A 14181-nucleotide genomic window follows, 5' to 3' on the forward strand; every position below is an offset into this window, starting at 1 on the left:
TTCTTCAAATGGCTCTACCATAATTTTCCCAGCCAATTCTCTACCATTGGGCATTTAAGTGATTTCCAGTTTTCTGTTGTTAGAACATCTTGCCACCCATCCTAGTACATATGTTTTTGTCCACATATCTATTTTTTAGGATGCATTCCTAGAAATGGAATTGCTGGGTTAGAAGAGTAGGCACATTTTAAGATATCTCATGCATACTGACAAAATGGCACTGCTAATTTACCCTCCAAGGCTATTGCCAGTTTTCAAAAAGACCTAAGTAAGTAAAGAAAATCTGGTACATTTTATCACTGGACTAGGTAACACAGACTCATCAACTCTAAGCTTTTGGCCAGAATTACAGCAATTCCGACCCACCATGTTAGTTATTGACACTTGCTGACCGGAAGCTAACTGGCTATCAGGTTTTGGATCAGTATGGAAAGAGAAAGCAAGTTAGTGACTTAAAGCCTATCAACTTTTCCGGGGGCCAAAATATTCAAAACCTGGTGACCCGTGAGGATTCCTAGTAATAAATAAAAGCATTGGGGACAACTGGACCCCGGTGTCTGGCATGGGCCCAGGACAGAATCTTAATTCTACAGGTGGGGCACTGCGACCCTGCCCGTGTCTAAACGCCCAACTCTTCTGACTCAAAGTCCACGCTGCTGCCCCAACTTAGTGCTACTCAAAGGAGGGCCACCCACTTGCCCCAACCTGCCCTGCCCCGAAAGGTGCCGCACACCGGCAGCGCCGCCCTGGCGGTGACCTGATGCGGTTCAGCTGGCAGCTGCGCATGCTCCGTCCTGCGCGCAGCCTCTAGGCGCCAGAGAGCGCGCTCCCCTCCAAGGCCCCGCCCCCACGGCCCCGCCCTCTGAGCCGTTGGGATTTGAATCTCTGGCGGGCTGCGGCTGGAAGTGCCGACCCTTCAGTCCGGCATGGAAAGTCCGGGCCCCAGCGTACGGTGCCCGGTGCAAGAGCAGCGTGCCCGTTGGGAGCGGAAACGCGCCTGCACTGCCCGGGAGCTGCTGGAGACCGAGCGGCGCTACCAGGAACAGCTGGGGCTGGTGGCCACGGTGCGGGGCCCGCACACCCTCCCGTAGGGGCGGGGACCCCAGGGTGTGAGAGGGCCCCTACGAGGTCGGTGACCCTGACTGGGGTACCGTGGGTCCTGACCTGGACGCCTGCACGTAGGGACCTCAGGCCGACTTACAGTTTCTAGCGGTGCCTTGGCACTGGCTTCATGTTTCTGCGGACTGCATGCCGGTATTCTCTCCTTCCGCAGTACTTCGTGGGGATTCTGAGAGCCAAGGGCACCCTGCGACCACCAGAGCGCCAGGCCCTGTTTGGGCCCTGGGAGCTCATTTACGGCGCCAGCCAGTGAGTAGAAGGGGCGTGGGAAGAGAGAAGGAGGGAGAGCTCTGGCCTCTGGCAGTGCACGGAGCTCAGAGTCGGAGCGACCCCGGTTCACATTCGGAGTCTGCCAGTTACCTCACTTGTGGTCTTGGCCCAGTGCCTTAATCTGCCCCAATTCTCCACCCGTAAAATGGGGTAATAGCACTACCTCCGGGGCAGGGGTAGGAGAATTAAAAGAGGTGGTGCTTGAGTAGTTCTTGGGCTGCTCTTTTATTGTCCTGACCTACGCAGAGAGCTGCTTCCCTACCTCGAAGGAGGGCGCTGGGGACAGGGGCTGGAGGGCTTCTGCCCCCACCTGGAGCTCTACACCCAATTTGCTGCCAACGCTGAGAGGTCCCGGACCACCCTGCAGGTAACCTGAAGATGACCTCAAGTCCTCCTTCCCCTCTTCCTCCATACATTGCCTCTTCATCTGCAGACCCAAACTTCATTTATACTGTTCCTGCATTTATAGAGCCCTGTGGGTGTCCAGCTCTGTACTAAGTTCCCTGTAGGGAGACGGGGTTCTCTCAGGAGCACACAGCTTCCTGAGGGCTGGGGATGTGTACACCGAAGAATACAATAGTAGGAGAGGCTTCTCTCCTTGCTGCCAACTCTTTCCCCGTCACTCTAGGAGCAATTAAAGAAGAACAAACGTTTCCGGAGGTTTGTGCGACTTCAGGAAGGTCGCCCTGAGTTTGGGGGCCTTCAGCTCCAGGACCTGCTCCCTCTGCCTCTGCAGAGGCTCCAGCAGTGAGTGATCTCACCCTGACACAGCCAACTTCTCTTAGAATTCTGAGTCTGTATGATTGCTGCTCTCAGCTTTGTGGGATTCCATGGGATTTGTCCCACTGTGTCTCTCCTGGGACAAATTGCTCCCAAAAACTTTTTGCAAGAGTAAATGTGAACCCACTGGAGTACCTGGGCTGTGCAGCCTCAGGCCCTTAGCTGGGATTGTGGAACTTACACTGAAGTGAGGGGCCTGTAATAAGGTTAGCAACAGGGTTTCTGGAGGTGAAAGGCTCGCCTAGCTTAGAATTTGTCCCTGCGGATGAGTTAAGAACTTAGTTGTCTGTAGCATCCTCCTTAAGTTGATTAACTTTCACCTTGGGATCTGGCCTCCTGAACCTTGGTCAGTCTGCCCCTCTGACTCTTCAATGTGGAGTGGAAGAGGGCCATGTGGTGTGAACCCAGGTTCTGAGTCTCAGATGAAAGAGGGGGATAAAATAGCCACAAGCAGGTCTTTCCTGGCTTTGCAACTGAAGTTTGTACAGGGGGTGATCTGTGTGTCAGGCAGAGGAAATTTTGCCCAGCTCTACTTCCCCTCATAACTTCCAACTGTCTAATTCCAGGTATGAGAATCTTGCCATTGCTTTGGCTGAAAACACAGGTCCCAACAGCCCTGACCATGAACAGCTCACAAGTATGTTCTTGCTCCTCCACAGCAGTCCTTGGAGACTGCTTCTCTTGTATCCATTTCTGGTTCTGACCTCCAACAATGTCTGATATGCCCCTATCTTCCAATGACTTGTATACAATGTTCCTATTGCCCTACATACTCTTTAAGAAGTTAGACTCTGACCCTGGTCCTCTCTGGAATAGCCTTTCACCACCACCATTCACCCAAAGTCAAAGTTGTGTTGGGAGTGGGGCATGGAATATTATTCCAGGGGCTGCCCGGCGGATAAGTGACACTGCCCAGAGAGTCCACACCATCAGTCAGAAACAGAAGAATGACCAGCACCTCCAGCGTGTCCAGGCTCTGCTCAGTGGACGGCAGGCAAAGGGGCTTATCTCAGGTAGTCTGTGTGCTTCCCCTCAATCCTCAAACTGCCCTTTTCCTACCCCCCATCCTCCCTTTTGCCAGCACATACCCCCCATTTCGTCAGCCTCCCTTTTCTTCTATTCCGTGCATCACGGTCCTGAAGCTGCACCAGAATAACAGCTCTCCCATCCCCCAGGTCGCTGGTTCCTACGCCAGGGTTGGCTGCTGGTGGTGCCTCCCCGAGGGGAGCCTCGGCCCCGAATGTTCTTCCTCTTCTCTGATGCACTCCTCATGGCCAAGCCTCGACCTGCATTGCATCTGCTGCAGAGTGGCACCTTTGCTTGCCAGGCCCTCTACCCCATGGCTGAGTGTCAACTCCACAGGGTCTTTGGCCACTCAGGAGGCCCCTGTGGTGGACTGCTCAGCGTAAGTAACAGGCGAGAGCCCTAGGTGAGGTAGGAGAGGCCCAAAATATACCTCAAGTGCCTGTGCACCATTCATCTCCTAGGCCTGGGCCCCCCTCACAGGAACTGAGCCACCTACATTGAGAGCATAGTAGGGCTTGGGGTTCATACCTGGTTCTCACTTCAGCCCTAAATTACCTCAATGGAAACAGCAGAGCCTTTAGCTTAAGGCTGGACATTTCTGAGCCATGTGCTAAGAGGTGGTCTCTCCCTAGCTGTCCTTTCCCCACGAGAAGCTACTGCTTATGTCCACAGACCAGGAGGAGCTGTCGCACTGGTACCGCAGTCTGACTTTGGCCAGCAGGTAAGTTATTTCCCTTCAGAAGAGTGCTGTGGTGAGGCCCACGAGCTGGAGGCAGCAGTTTGGGGCCTCTCTCACGTCTGGAGCTCACTCGCACCCCTCACCCCACTCCCCCAGCCAACACCCTGGGTGGTTTTGTCAGAAAAGAGTGCTCATGCCAGTGCCTGGACTATCTTCTCTCCACAGCAGCCAGAAGAACTAGAGGAATCTTACAAATTCGAGTCCAGGATACCTCGGAGTCGGGAGTACAAAGGAATCTTCTTCAGTACTAACAAAACACAGACTCTTCACGGTTTGAGAAGGGTCATTCTGTGTTTGCGTGAGACCAAGACACGCCATGTCATTTGACCAGCTCTTGAGAATCTGGACACCAAACCTGACCCAACTGAATCTCAGCTGAACCAGCTATTTTTATGTTGTATGTAGTTTCTATAATTTATTTTCCCACAGGATTTTAGTAAAGTTTTTTCTTTTTTGGAGAAGCTTTTTATCTCAGCTATGCAATATGAGAAAAGGGGTTTCTGTGCCCTGAAGGCTGGCATGACGGCGGCCTCAGGAATACAAAGAGAAGGACTGGAGCTCCCTCTGTCTTCTCAGCTCCTGCACTGGAAGACAGCCTCTTTATGTCCTAATAAGGGAAGCTTTTCAAGAAGGCCCAGTTGTTTTTAGGCACCTAGTATGGGTGTGTGTGTGTGTGTGTGTGTGACCAGCTGGAATGGAAAAAGCACACAGGATCATCCAGTCACAAGAACAGACTCTGTTTTACTAAACTGTCAGCTGTTGTCCCTCCTTCCCGGTGGGGGCTGTGACTGGGGCCCTTTGCTGCAGCCTTCCGGCATCTTCTCCTTAGCCCCTGCTCCATTTCCCTGGGAGTAGCTAGGTTCCTCGTCCCTGTGCTCCAGTTTAGGGGCTCCTCCCAGGCCTGACTGTCACCAGCCTCTTCCTCGTCCTCCTCTATAGATAAGTCCTCAGGAAAGGGTGTGCTGGCCTCTGTGAAGAGGAAGATCAGGCATGTTCCAGTCTGAGAGGCTTTGTCTCTACCTCCACCAGACTCTCACCTCCCAACCCTGTACCTGGTTCTGGAACCTCCACACCCTTGTTTGGTTTGCTCTCTCGTAGCAGCTGGTGGATGGCCTGTAGCTTCATGTGCAAAAGCTCCTGCTGGGCTCCAGCCAGGGTAGTCACACTGCAGATATGTCCACTCAGAGGCTGCCCAATCTCTGTGCCCACCTCTCCCACCTACCACAAGTTCCCCTAGCCACAGGGTCATTGCTCTGCTTACCGCTCAAAAAGGGGCTCCAGCTGGGCCATCAGACTGTTCAGGTGTTGTTCTGTCTGGGCCAGCTGTTGTGTCAGCTGGGCCAGCTGTTGCTCTGGGGGTAAGGGAGAAAAGGAGAGCAATGGTTACCAACCTTCTGCTGTCCCTTAATCCCCCCCAAGTACAGACTTCTGCAAAACCCACCTGACTGCAGTGAATCCTTCTTGTCTCCCTCCTCTTGGAGAAAAGTAGCCTCATCTTTCCCCTGCTGTAGAAAAAGGCAAGGGCAATGAGGTTCTCAATAACCTCAGTCTTGGGGCTTCCCTGTGGTGCAGTGATTAGGAATCCGCCTGCCAGTGCAGGGGACACAGGTTCGAGCCCTGGTCCGGGAAGGTCCCACATGCCACAGAGCAACTGGGCCTGTGCGCCACAACTACTGAGCCTGCGCGCTAGAGCCCGTGAGCCACAACTACTGAGCCCACGTGCCACAACTACTGAAACTTGCACACCTAGAGCCTGTGCTCTTCAACAAGAGAAGCCACTGCAGTGAGAAGCCTGCACACCTCAGCAAAGAGCAGCCCCCGCTTGCTGCAACCAGAGAAAGCCCACGTACAGTAACGAAGACCCAATGCAGCCAAAATAAAATAAATAAATTTACAAAAAAATAAGTAAATAAATTACCTCAGTCTCCAAAGCCAGAAGGAGGAGGACAATTTCAGGTAGACAAAACTAGTGGGTTTTTACCTCAGAGAATCACAATCACAACTAGTCCAGCTCCTCAGCCAGGACAGGAAGCAACATGTCAGTATGCCCCGCACGTGGTTGTTTAGTCTACTGAAACACTTCCAGGAAGGAGCAGCTGTCATCAGTTTGATAAAGTTCTGGTTGTTAGTTTATACACAAAGCCAGAAACTGTCCTGTGTGCATCTTCTTTTCATGGTACTGATCAGAGCCTTCCAAAATCATATCTTTTCAACGTGATAGCCCCTCAGGAATTTGAAGCAATTGGTCATACCCCCTGTCTTCTCTGGTTTAATAGTGCCAATCTTTTGCAGTCAGTGCTCATTTGACACGGTTTTCTCTGGTTGCTTTACTCTGGTTTGTTTTAAGAGCATGTACTGCTCTTAAAACAGTGCCCTCAAGAGAGTAACATTCTCCAGGAGTGTTCTGATCAGAAGATAAAGCACAATACCTCCTTCCTAGCATTGATTTGGGAAGTGGGTTATCACATCACACAACTGAACTTTGTCAAATAATAAACTGCTGCCAAATTATGTTTCTTTCATACTATACTTGGGTCCAAGAATAGAATTTATTATCTATCCTTGTAAAATTTCATCATTATATTCAGTCCCTCATTCTAGCCTGTCAAGTCTATTTTGGATCACGATTAGCCATCCCTTCTAGTTTCATATCATCTCCAAATTGGCTCAGCCCTCTATATTCCAATGCAAGTAAGTGATAGGGCCAGGGCTAAAGGGAGAGCCCTGGGAGGTACTACTTTCCATTTCAACAGTTTCAATCCACCACAATATACTGTCAGTTCACATTGCAGGGCCTCCTTCCCAAGGAGAACTTGAGACTGCTTGTTACCTCGAACTCTAAAAGCACTTTGGCTACAGTAATCAACTGCTCGTGCCAAGGTTGGAATCTCACCGGGAACTGCACTTACTGTAGTATGGACATTTGCTGGGTTCAAATCCCAGCTCCACCAGTTACTAGCTCTGGGTGGTCTTGAGCAAGTGACTAAACCTCTTCACTGGATTGTTGGGAGGATTAAATGTGATGATCATTATTTATTTACAATTTACCAAAGGCCCTTCACATCCACTACCACGCTGGATGCTCAAAATAACCCCATAATCTTAGAAAGCCAGGGAACTCTTGTCATTTTACAGACTGAAGGGAAAATGTGTCTTCTTCTTGGTACCATAGCGTCCCCCGGGGAGATTCAGGCTCGGGGCATCCCCACCCTTGATCGTCCCGCACCTGTAAACACTTGTACAGCACAAAAGCCACGGCGGCTGCCGTGTACAGCGCCCCCAAGGGCAGTGCCCCGGCCCAGGCCCGCTCGCGCTGGTTCTTGGGCGGTGGCGGCGGCGGCCGCCGCCGGGTTTCCGTGGCCCCAGGGCCGACCTGGGCGGCGTCCCCTGAAGAGGAGGGCAGAAGCGGTCAGTACAGCTGGGGTTTGGGGCCTGTGGGCAGTCCCAGCCTCCCTCCAGCTGCCCTCGCTGGTACCTGGGTGTGCCCGGTGGTCGGGGCTGGTGCGGTCTCCGAGCACCTCGGGCAGCGCTGACACAAGTAGCAGCCCCAGCGAACCCGCGAGCGACACCACGCTCGCCATTGCAGGCAGACACCGCGAGAACCGAGGCGGCGCCGGCGTAGGTCGGACGCACCCGAGCGCTCCCGAGCCCGTTCAGCTCCGGGCTTCCCAGGAAGGTCACGCCCACCTAGTGTGTGGGCGGGGCCAGGCCTATTTGCATAGCACTGTGGGTCCAGCTTAGTTCATTTAAGAAATTAGTTCATTTCTTACCTCTATATAGGTATTCTGTTAGCCAGGATGTCTCCAGAAGCGTACAGTCTTAGAAGATTATAACTGGAAGTGGTTTTTATTTGCCACGCCACCAATTTCGTCACCCTAACCGAAAAATAAATTTCCCCGTGGAGCTATAAAAGGTTAGACCGCGAGACTCACAACGTAGCTTGTGCTGAAGGCCTGTTTCCTAGGCTACGAACTGGGGACTAGTTCCTTCCTTGCGCCTAGGGGAAAGTCCCCGGACCTCTGGCAGAGAGTGCCGCGTGCGCATGTACGTTAGACCGTCCCTGCTTCTCACGGTTAAAGCCGCCAAGAAGCGATCCCGCAGCTGGTGGGAGAGCCGAGCGGCGTGTTGCTGGGGGTGTCATCCGTCTACTTCTATAGTTACGCAGGCAGTGCGCCATCGTGCGCACCAACCACACGGGGCTCATTCTCAGCGCGGCTACTTTTGTACCTTTCTAGAAAGTAGCAAGTTACACCCCTGGGCTACTTCTTATTCCTCCCCTTAACTACTTGTTCCTCCTGTGGCCTAATACATCACTGTATCATTTTTATGCAATTCCCATTTCGTGCAACGGCTTCCTCTTCCCCACCCTTTCCATCTGGCAAGTGCCTGTAATAGCCACCATTTATCGTGTAGCATGGTAACACGATAAATTTTTTTTTTTTTTTTTTTTGCTGTACTTGGGCCTCTCACTGTTGTGGCCTCTCCCGTTGTGGAGCACAAGCTCCGGACGCGCAGGCTCAGCGGCTATGGCTCACGGGCCCAGCCGCTCCGCGGCATGTGGGATCTTCCCGGACCGGGGCACGAACCCATGTCCCCTGCATCGGCAGGCGGACTCCCAACCACTGCACCACCAGGGAAGCCCCACAACAAGGTTTGATCTCTGCCTGGGCTAGAATCCTGCCTCTCCTATTTGACTAGCCGACCACCCAGAGGCAGCCTGGGCTGCAGAGCAGAGTAGTCCAATCCTCGACTCTAAGCCAGTTGACATAATCAATGTAAATAAGTGGTTCAGGCCAGGTGTAATAGGATAAATGGGCCCCAGCTGATTGTTGCCTTTAGGGAATTTGGGCCCACTATTGCCAGCTCTTCTGATTTTTTTCCAATAGATCAACAAATCGGGATTTCAAAATTTGGAAATCTCCAGTTTTTAAATGTTGACGAGGAATCAGTGGTAGACTTAGCATATTTGACACCTGAGAGATTTTTAAAAAGTCTCCTCTTCTATATAACAAAATTATTTTCAGTAATAATCAGGAAATGAAACAATAGTGTCCAGAAAAGAAACTACTAAGGGCCAGAAATTCAAACAGTGAATTATTTCTTTCGTTGAACTCTGTAGATACAATCTTGACGATATAAAAAAAATAGTTAAAATTAAATATACATTACAGAACAAGAAAGGGTAATGGGTTAATATTTCTTAGTTACATTATTGTATTTTTTGAGAAAGGGGCAAAAAACTTATACTTACATTTAACCTATCTGAGTAATGGATAACTCTAATTTCTTTTTTAAAGTTAACTTCTGCAAATTCGTCAAAAGTAATTTTTGCATATTCCTATTTAATAGAGAATACAGCTAGATTTGTCAGTCTCCACGCATAGTTGATTAAAGAATGCCTTTTACTAATTTTCATATCAAAAAAGTTTCTTTCACATGAAGCAACAGACATACAAATAGGAAAAGAAAGTCTTTTTTTTTTTTTTTTTTTTTTGCGGTATGCGGGCCTCTCACCGTCGTGGCCTCTCCCGTTGCGGAGCACAGGCTCCAGACGGGCAGGTTCAGCGGCCACGGCTCACGGGCCTAGCCGCTCCATGGCATATGGGATCTTTCCAGACAGGGGCACGAACCCATGTCCCCTGCATCAGCAGGCGGACTCTCAACCACTGCGCCACCAGGGAAGCCCTGAAAAAAAAGTCTTAAACATAAAGATGTTTGGCAAAGATTCATTAAAATTCCATTTGTCAGTAAATTCCAGAAATTTTCAATACAAATAAAAACTAAGTGGTCACCTAGAATGACAGAATTAAAGTAACTCAACGTCATTTTATTTGACTTTTTAATCACTGTGCTACCATTGTTCATTGTAAATCTACTGGTTAAATGCAGGACTGTGTAATATCATAGGAGACAGAAATTGTGCCCAAACCAAAGAATAACTCCAAATGGTTAAGAACTAATTCTGGCTATAAACACATGTAAAATGAACCTGTTTGTGTCAGGAGCCAGTTGTATAACTGGGCGTTCTACAGATTAACTTCCATGTAGATTATAATAGTTTTTTTTTTTTTTTTCTGGCCGCACCACACCGCAGGCAGTACCTTAATTCCCCTGACCAGGGATGGAACCCTCATCCCCTGCAGTGGAAGCATGGAGTCTTAACCACTGGACTGCCAGGGAAGTCGTAGATTAGAAAACTTCTAAAGGATAAGTAATATAAATGTGCTAATTTGAAGCTTATATAGTAGTATTAAAACTCATCAGTAACTACAACAATTTAGAATGTAGATCTACAAAATATTTTTGAGAAAGGAATATTTTATCACTGACATTTTTTAGAATTGCTGAAACTTGGTGATAATAAAAAAGGACACTGATTTTTAGTCAGTTTTGTTTTTAAATTCTCTACAGACAATACCCTCTTATTGCCTGGAGGGGCAGGATCTCTCCTGCCATCCCCATCCTTGGCACATTACTGCAATGATTTTAAATTTTTAAAAAACATTGTATGGGCCAGACAAAACAGATCTCTGACCTCTGGTCTAAGGTTTATATTTGGAACTTAAATCCCTCTTCCCACATCAACAGCCTCCCATGTGGTTGGGCTGTTTCTGGGCAGGGCAGGTACTCTGCTGCTCCCTGAAGCAAACAAGTGGAAACACAGGGCTGTTTCCCAGGACAGATCTGGGGCAGAGGTTGCTCTAATTCAGCTAACTTTTTTTTTTTTTAAGCCATCTTTAAATTTATTTTCCAAATATGAATCTCAATTAATGTTCATACACTGTCATTTAGCTTCAGGCTTTTTTAACCAAGAAAAAAATTCTCTTTTAAAAAATACATCTATTGAGGTATAACTGACAAACAATAAAGTACAAACAAAGGTGCACAATTTCATGATTGCTGACATATGTATAATGCATGAAAGCACAAGCATCACCAAGGCAATGAAAACATCCATCAGCCCCCACTCATCTTCAATCTAGAACACTGCTCCTGTCCCTCCCCATCTCTGTTTTTCATGATATTGACTTTTAGGAAAGCTTAAGGTCACTTGTCTGGTGGAGTGTCCCCCATTCTAGATTTGCCTAATTGTTTCTTCATAATTTGATTCCCATTGAACATTTTTGTCCAGGACATCACATGGGCAATGTAGAGTTCCTCCCACTGCATCCCATTAGGGACACAGAACATCACTTTGGGCACTTGGTTCAAGAGGTGTCTGTGAATGTCATGATGAAGGTCCCTTTCCCTGTCATCATCACAAGTGGTCTGTCTCTGGTACCCTGTTCCTTAATAAAGGCTTTGACCACCCGTGAGGATTCTTGCTGGCTCAGTGATGGCATTGTGGGTAGCAGATGGTGGTTCTCTAATTCTGCACAACTACACTTCACAGTTGGCATCTTCTCTAAAGAACACCTTTCCTTCCCTGACTCCCGCTCCTGTGTTTTTAAAGGCACCCTTGGGTTCATGAATTCTTTTCCTCCATCCAATGTGTGTAACCCAATATCTTCCTTTCTGAGGTCCAAAGTGTGCTGCAATGTGCCAGTAGAGCCCTTCACCCTGCCTCTGCATCCTTCTGGGTCCTAATTAGTTTTCAAGTACATCACTGCTGTCAGATATGAGCTTTCATTCTACTTCTTCCTGAGAGTGGACCCAGAGCCAAGCATTTCTCCATGACACCCTGACTGTCTTTATTGGTGAAGGACATTGAAAAATCAAGATCTGGGGAAGTAAACCCTTTTCAATGTTTGATGTAAAACATTTGAGGGTGTACATGTTAAGAACTATGAAGGATCTGAATCAGCTAACTTTTGAGCTTGACAGCTCCTAGGGACAGTTTGGATGAAGTGGACCAGGGGGAGGGAATCAAGCTTCCTCTAGCCCCCAAACTATTATACCAATAATAATAACAACGACAAAGGTCATCTTAACACACGCCCCTCGGGTCAGCCTTAGGGTGTAGTGGGACTGTAAGTACCAGGGGGCCCCCTCATCACATTTCACTTCAAAACATGCTCACTGAGGAATACGTTCTCTGTTCTCTGTCATGGGACTCAGAGTTGGAGAGAAAAGGCATACACCCTGTGGCAGAAAGGAATCTCTGTCCTAAGGCCTGGCTTCCTTGTCTTGTCGCTCCCGCCTCATGCCACTTCTGCCCGCCTTGGGGTCTTCATGAGCTCACCTGCCCAGTGGCTCAGTAAACTCAGGCCTGCCTCTTCTCTGGCCGAAGAAGTTGCTACAGGGTACAGAGGAGAGATGGGGGTGGGGGCGGAAGCCCAGGAACTGCTGGGTAGTGCAGGTGCAGGCACAAGGTGGTGTCTTTGTTCTTTCACTCATCCCTCCCCGCCCCCTTCCTCCCCGGAAACCAGTAACTTTGCCACCACCCGTATTGGAGGTGCTGAGCCGTGGGGGGCCAGGCCCAGGGAGGGGTGGGAGTAAAGGGGGCTGCCGCAGCTGTGTTGGGCCATAAATCAGGCTGACCCCCTGGCTCAGGGCAGGATGCCTGCAACTTCGGCTTCTGTACCAGCAGGTCTGAGCAGAAGTGACAACTACACGGATCTGCTACTGCCTGGTGAGCTGGGCGGGACAGGGGCAGGGGGAGGGGTCACGTGGCTCCATGTCCCACCAGCTGGGACCTGGAGGGTTAGGCTGGGCAGTAACACACACACACCCCCATCCTCTCACAAATACAGGAATCCCCTCCGTGACCAAGGCCTGGGGACTATGGGCCCTCTTATGGGCTGTGACGCTGTTGCTTCTCATCTCACTGGCTGTGCACTTATTCCAATGGACTAGTGGCTGGAGCAGGAACCATCCGGGACAGGGACGGTGAGTGGGGGGCAATAGAGATGGGTTGATCGAGAGTTCCCCCTTACCAACAAGCACCCTCTCATCCCCTAAACTCTGTGTTGCAGGCCTGGAGAGTCTGCGGAAGAGGTCCCTCTGTACGGGAACCTGCATTATCTACAGACAGGTAGGAAGCTTTCAGAGGGTAGGGGCACAGTGGCCAGGGTGCAGGGGGAGGAACAAAAAGTGACCAGATTCCTGTTCCCTGTTCTAGGACGACTGTCTCAAGAACCGGGGCCAGACCAACAGAATCCAACACCTGGAGGCCCTGCCAGGGTGAGTCAGTTGTGGCTGAAGAAGAGGGGAGGGAAGGTAGTGGGGGATTTTTCAAGGGTCCAGTGAACTTCTAACAGCCTTGCAACTCCAGGCTGCAGAGGAGGTGATGCGCTATACCAGCCTGCAGCTGAGGCCTCCTCAGGGCCGGATCCCCAGCCCTGGAAGCCCCATCAAGTACTCGGAGGTGGTGCTGGACCCTGAGCCAAAGCCCCAGGCCTCGAGCCCCGAGCCGGAGCTCTACGCCTCAGTGTGTGCCCAGACCCGCAGAGCCCGGGCTTCCTTTCCAGACCAGGCCTACGCCAACAGCCAGCCTGCACCCAGCTGAGACAGAGGGCCTGGCACAGTGGGGCATACAACTCCCCCGCCTCCTCTGTTGCCAGGGTTACTGCTACTCTGTCTGGGGCATGACTGTTTCCCAACCACCCCCTAAAGACAGGCAGCCATTGCTCAGTCACAGGAGTTATGCTCCCCGAACTTCCTATCTGAGCTGTGAGGGAGACATCTCAGAGGAATGGCAGGCCCCCCGTTTCTTGAGGGTGGAGGAAGCAAAGGCAGTGGCCCCCTCTCCACCGTTTTTTTCCCTCTATCTATTCCTCTCAACCCCCAAACTCCCAGGTCCTCACTCCTTCCGGAGCTTAACCCGATCCTCCCCACTCTGGCTGCCTCTTAGTCTACCCCTGACACCACAGTGTCTCCTCAGACACAAGAAGTGGGGGGGGCGTGGTGGTAAGAGTCTGAGAGGACACAGATGGGCATCCTCCTCAGGAGCCCACAAGCTGGAGGGGTCCTGGAGCTCAGTGACCTGAGAAACCCAAGCCTGGTCTCTGACTTGAGAACCCTGGCAGAATACCAGTCTCCATCCTGCCATCTCTGTTATGTGCCCAATTTTTTAAATAAAACTTCTGAAAAAGTGTTTAGATTTCACCTAGAAAGCCACAAACCTGCAACAGGCCCCACATGGTGGGGCGGTGACCTCTGCTCTCTGCACAGAGCACTTCTGGGAGCGTCTACCTGGGAAAGAGGGGCCAAGAAGGGCCGCAGCATCAGTGATGCAGGGGTGGGTGCTACGGGTGGAGGCCGGAGCCCAGCTGCTGCGGGAACGTCCCCAGGATTTGCACACAGAG

At 50.5% G+C, this 14181-nt stretch overlaps 3 protein-coding genes across 4 annotated transcripts; 2 read left to right on the forward strand and 1 right to left on the reverse strand.

Moving 5' to 3' along the window:
* Nucleotides 1–926: 926 nt before the first annotated feature.
* ARHGEF39 (Rho guanine nucleotide exchange factor 39) lies at nucleotides 927–4135 on the forward strand (the record flags this gene model as incomplete). Its single annotated transcript, XM_082843007.1, has 9 exons — nucleotides 927–1064; nucleotides 1274–1368; nucleotides 1636–1756; nucleotides 2018–2136; nucleotides 2736–2806; nucleotides 3054–3182; nucleotides 3345–3574; nucleotides 3828–3916; nucleotides 4100–4135. 9 exons carry the CDS (start codon nucleotides 927–929, stop codon nucleotides 4113–4115), a joined length of 1008 nt encoding a protein of 335 aa, XP_082699133.1. The 3' UTR covers nucleotides 4116–4135.
* Nucleotides 4136–4655: 520 nt separating this feature from the next.
* On the reverse strand, nucleotides 4656–7576 carry CCDC107 (coiled-coil domain containing 107; the record flags this gene model as incomplete). Of its 2 annotated transcripts, none has more annotated exons than XM_082841956.1 (6): nucleotides 7410–7576; nucleotides 7161–7321; nucleotides 5376–5436; nucleotides 5196–5286; nucleotides 4987–5099; nucleotides 4656–4903 (listed from the first exon to the last, which is right to left on the reverse strand). In XM_082841956.1, the coding sequence occupies exons 1-6, from the start codon at nucleotides 7513–7515 to the stop codon at nucleotides 4656–4658; spliced, it is 780 nt and encodes a 259-aa protein (XP_082698082.1). In that variant the 5' UTR covers nucleotides 7516–7576. The 2 variants fall into 2 exon arrangements, with proteins under 2 accessions (XP_082698082.1, XP_082698081.1); XM_082841955.1 differs by having other exon boundaries at nucleotides 5376–5439.
* A 4857-nt stretch (nucleotides 7577–12433) lies between these two features.
* Nucleotides 12434–13382, forward strand: SIT1 (signaling threshold regulating transmembrane adaptor 1; the record flags this gene model as incomplete). The annotated part of the gene is made up of 5 exons (XM_082842243.1): nucleotides 12434–12506; nucleotides 12628–12763; nucleotides 12850–12908; nucleotides 12996–13057; nucleotides 13149–13382. The coding sequence occupies 5 exons, from the start codon at nucleotides 12434–12436 to the stop codon at nucleotides 13380–13382; spliced, it is 564 nt and encodes a 187-aa protein (XP_082698369.1).
* Nucleotides 13383–14181: the final 799 nt, after the last annotated feature.

Source organism: Leucopleurus acutus (genome assembly GCF_964270905.1).
Source record: "Leucopleurus acutus genome assembly, chromosome: 7".
Taxonomy (NCBI): domain Eukaryota; kingdom Metazoa; phylum Chordata; class Mammalia; order Artiodactyla; family Delphinidae; genus Leucopleurus; species Leucopleurus acutus.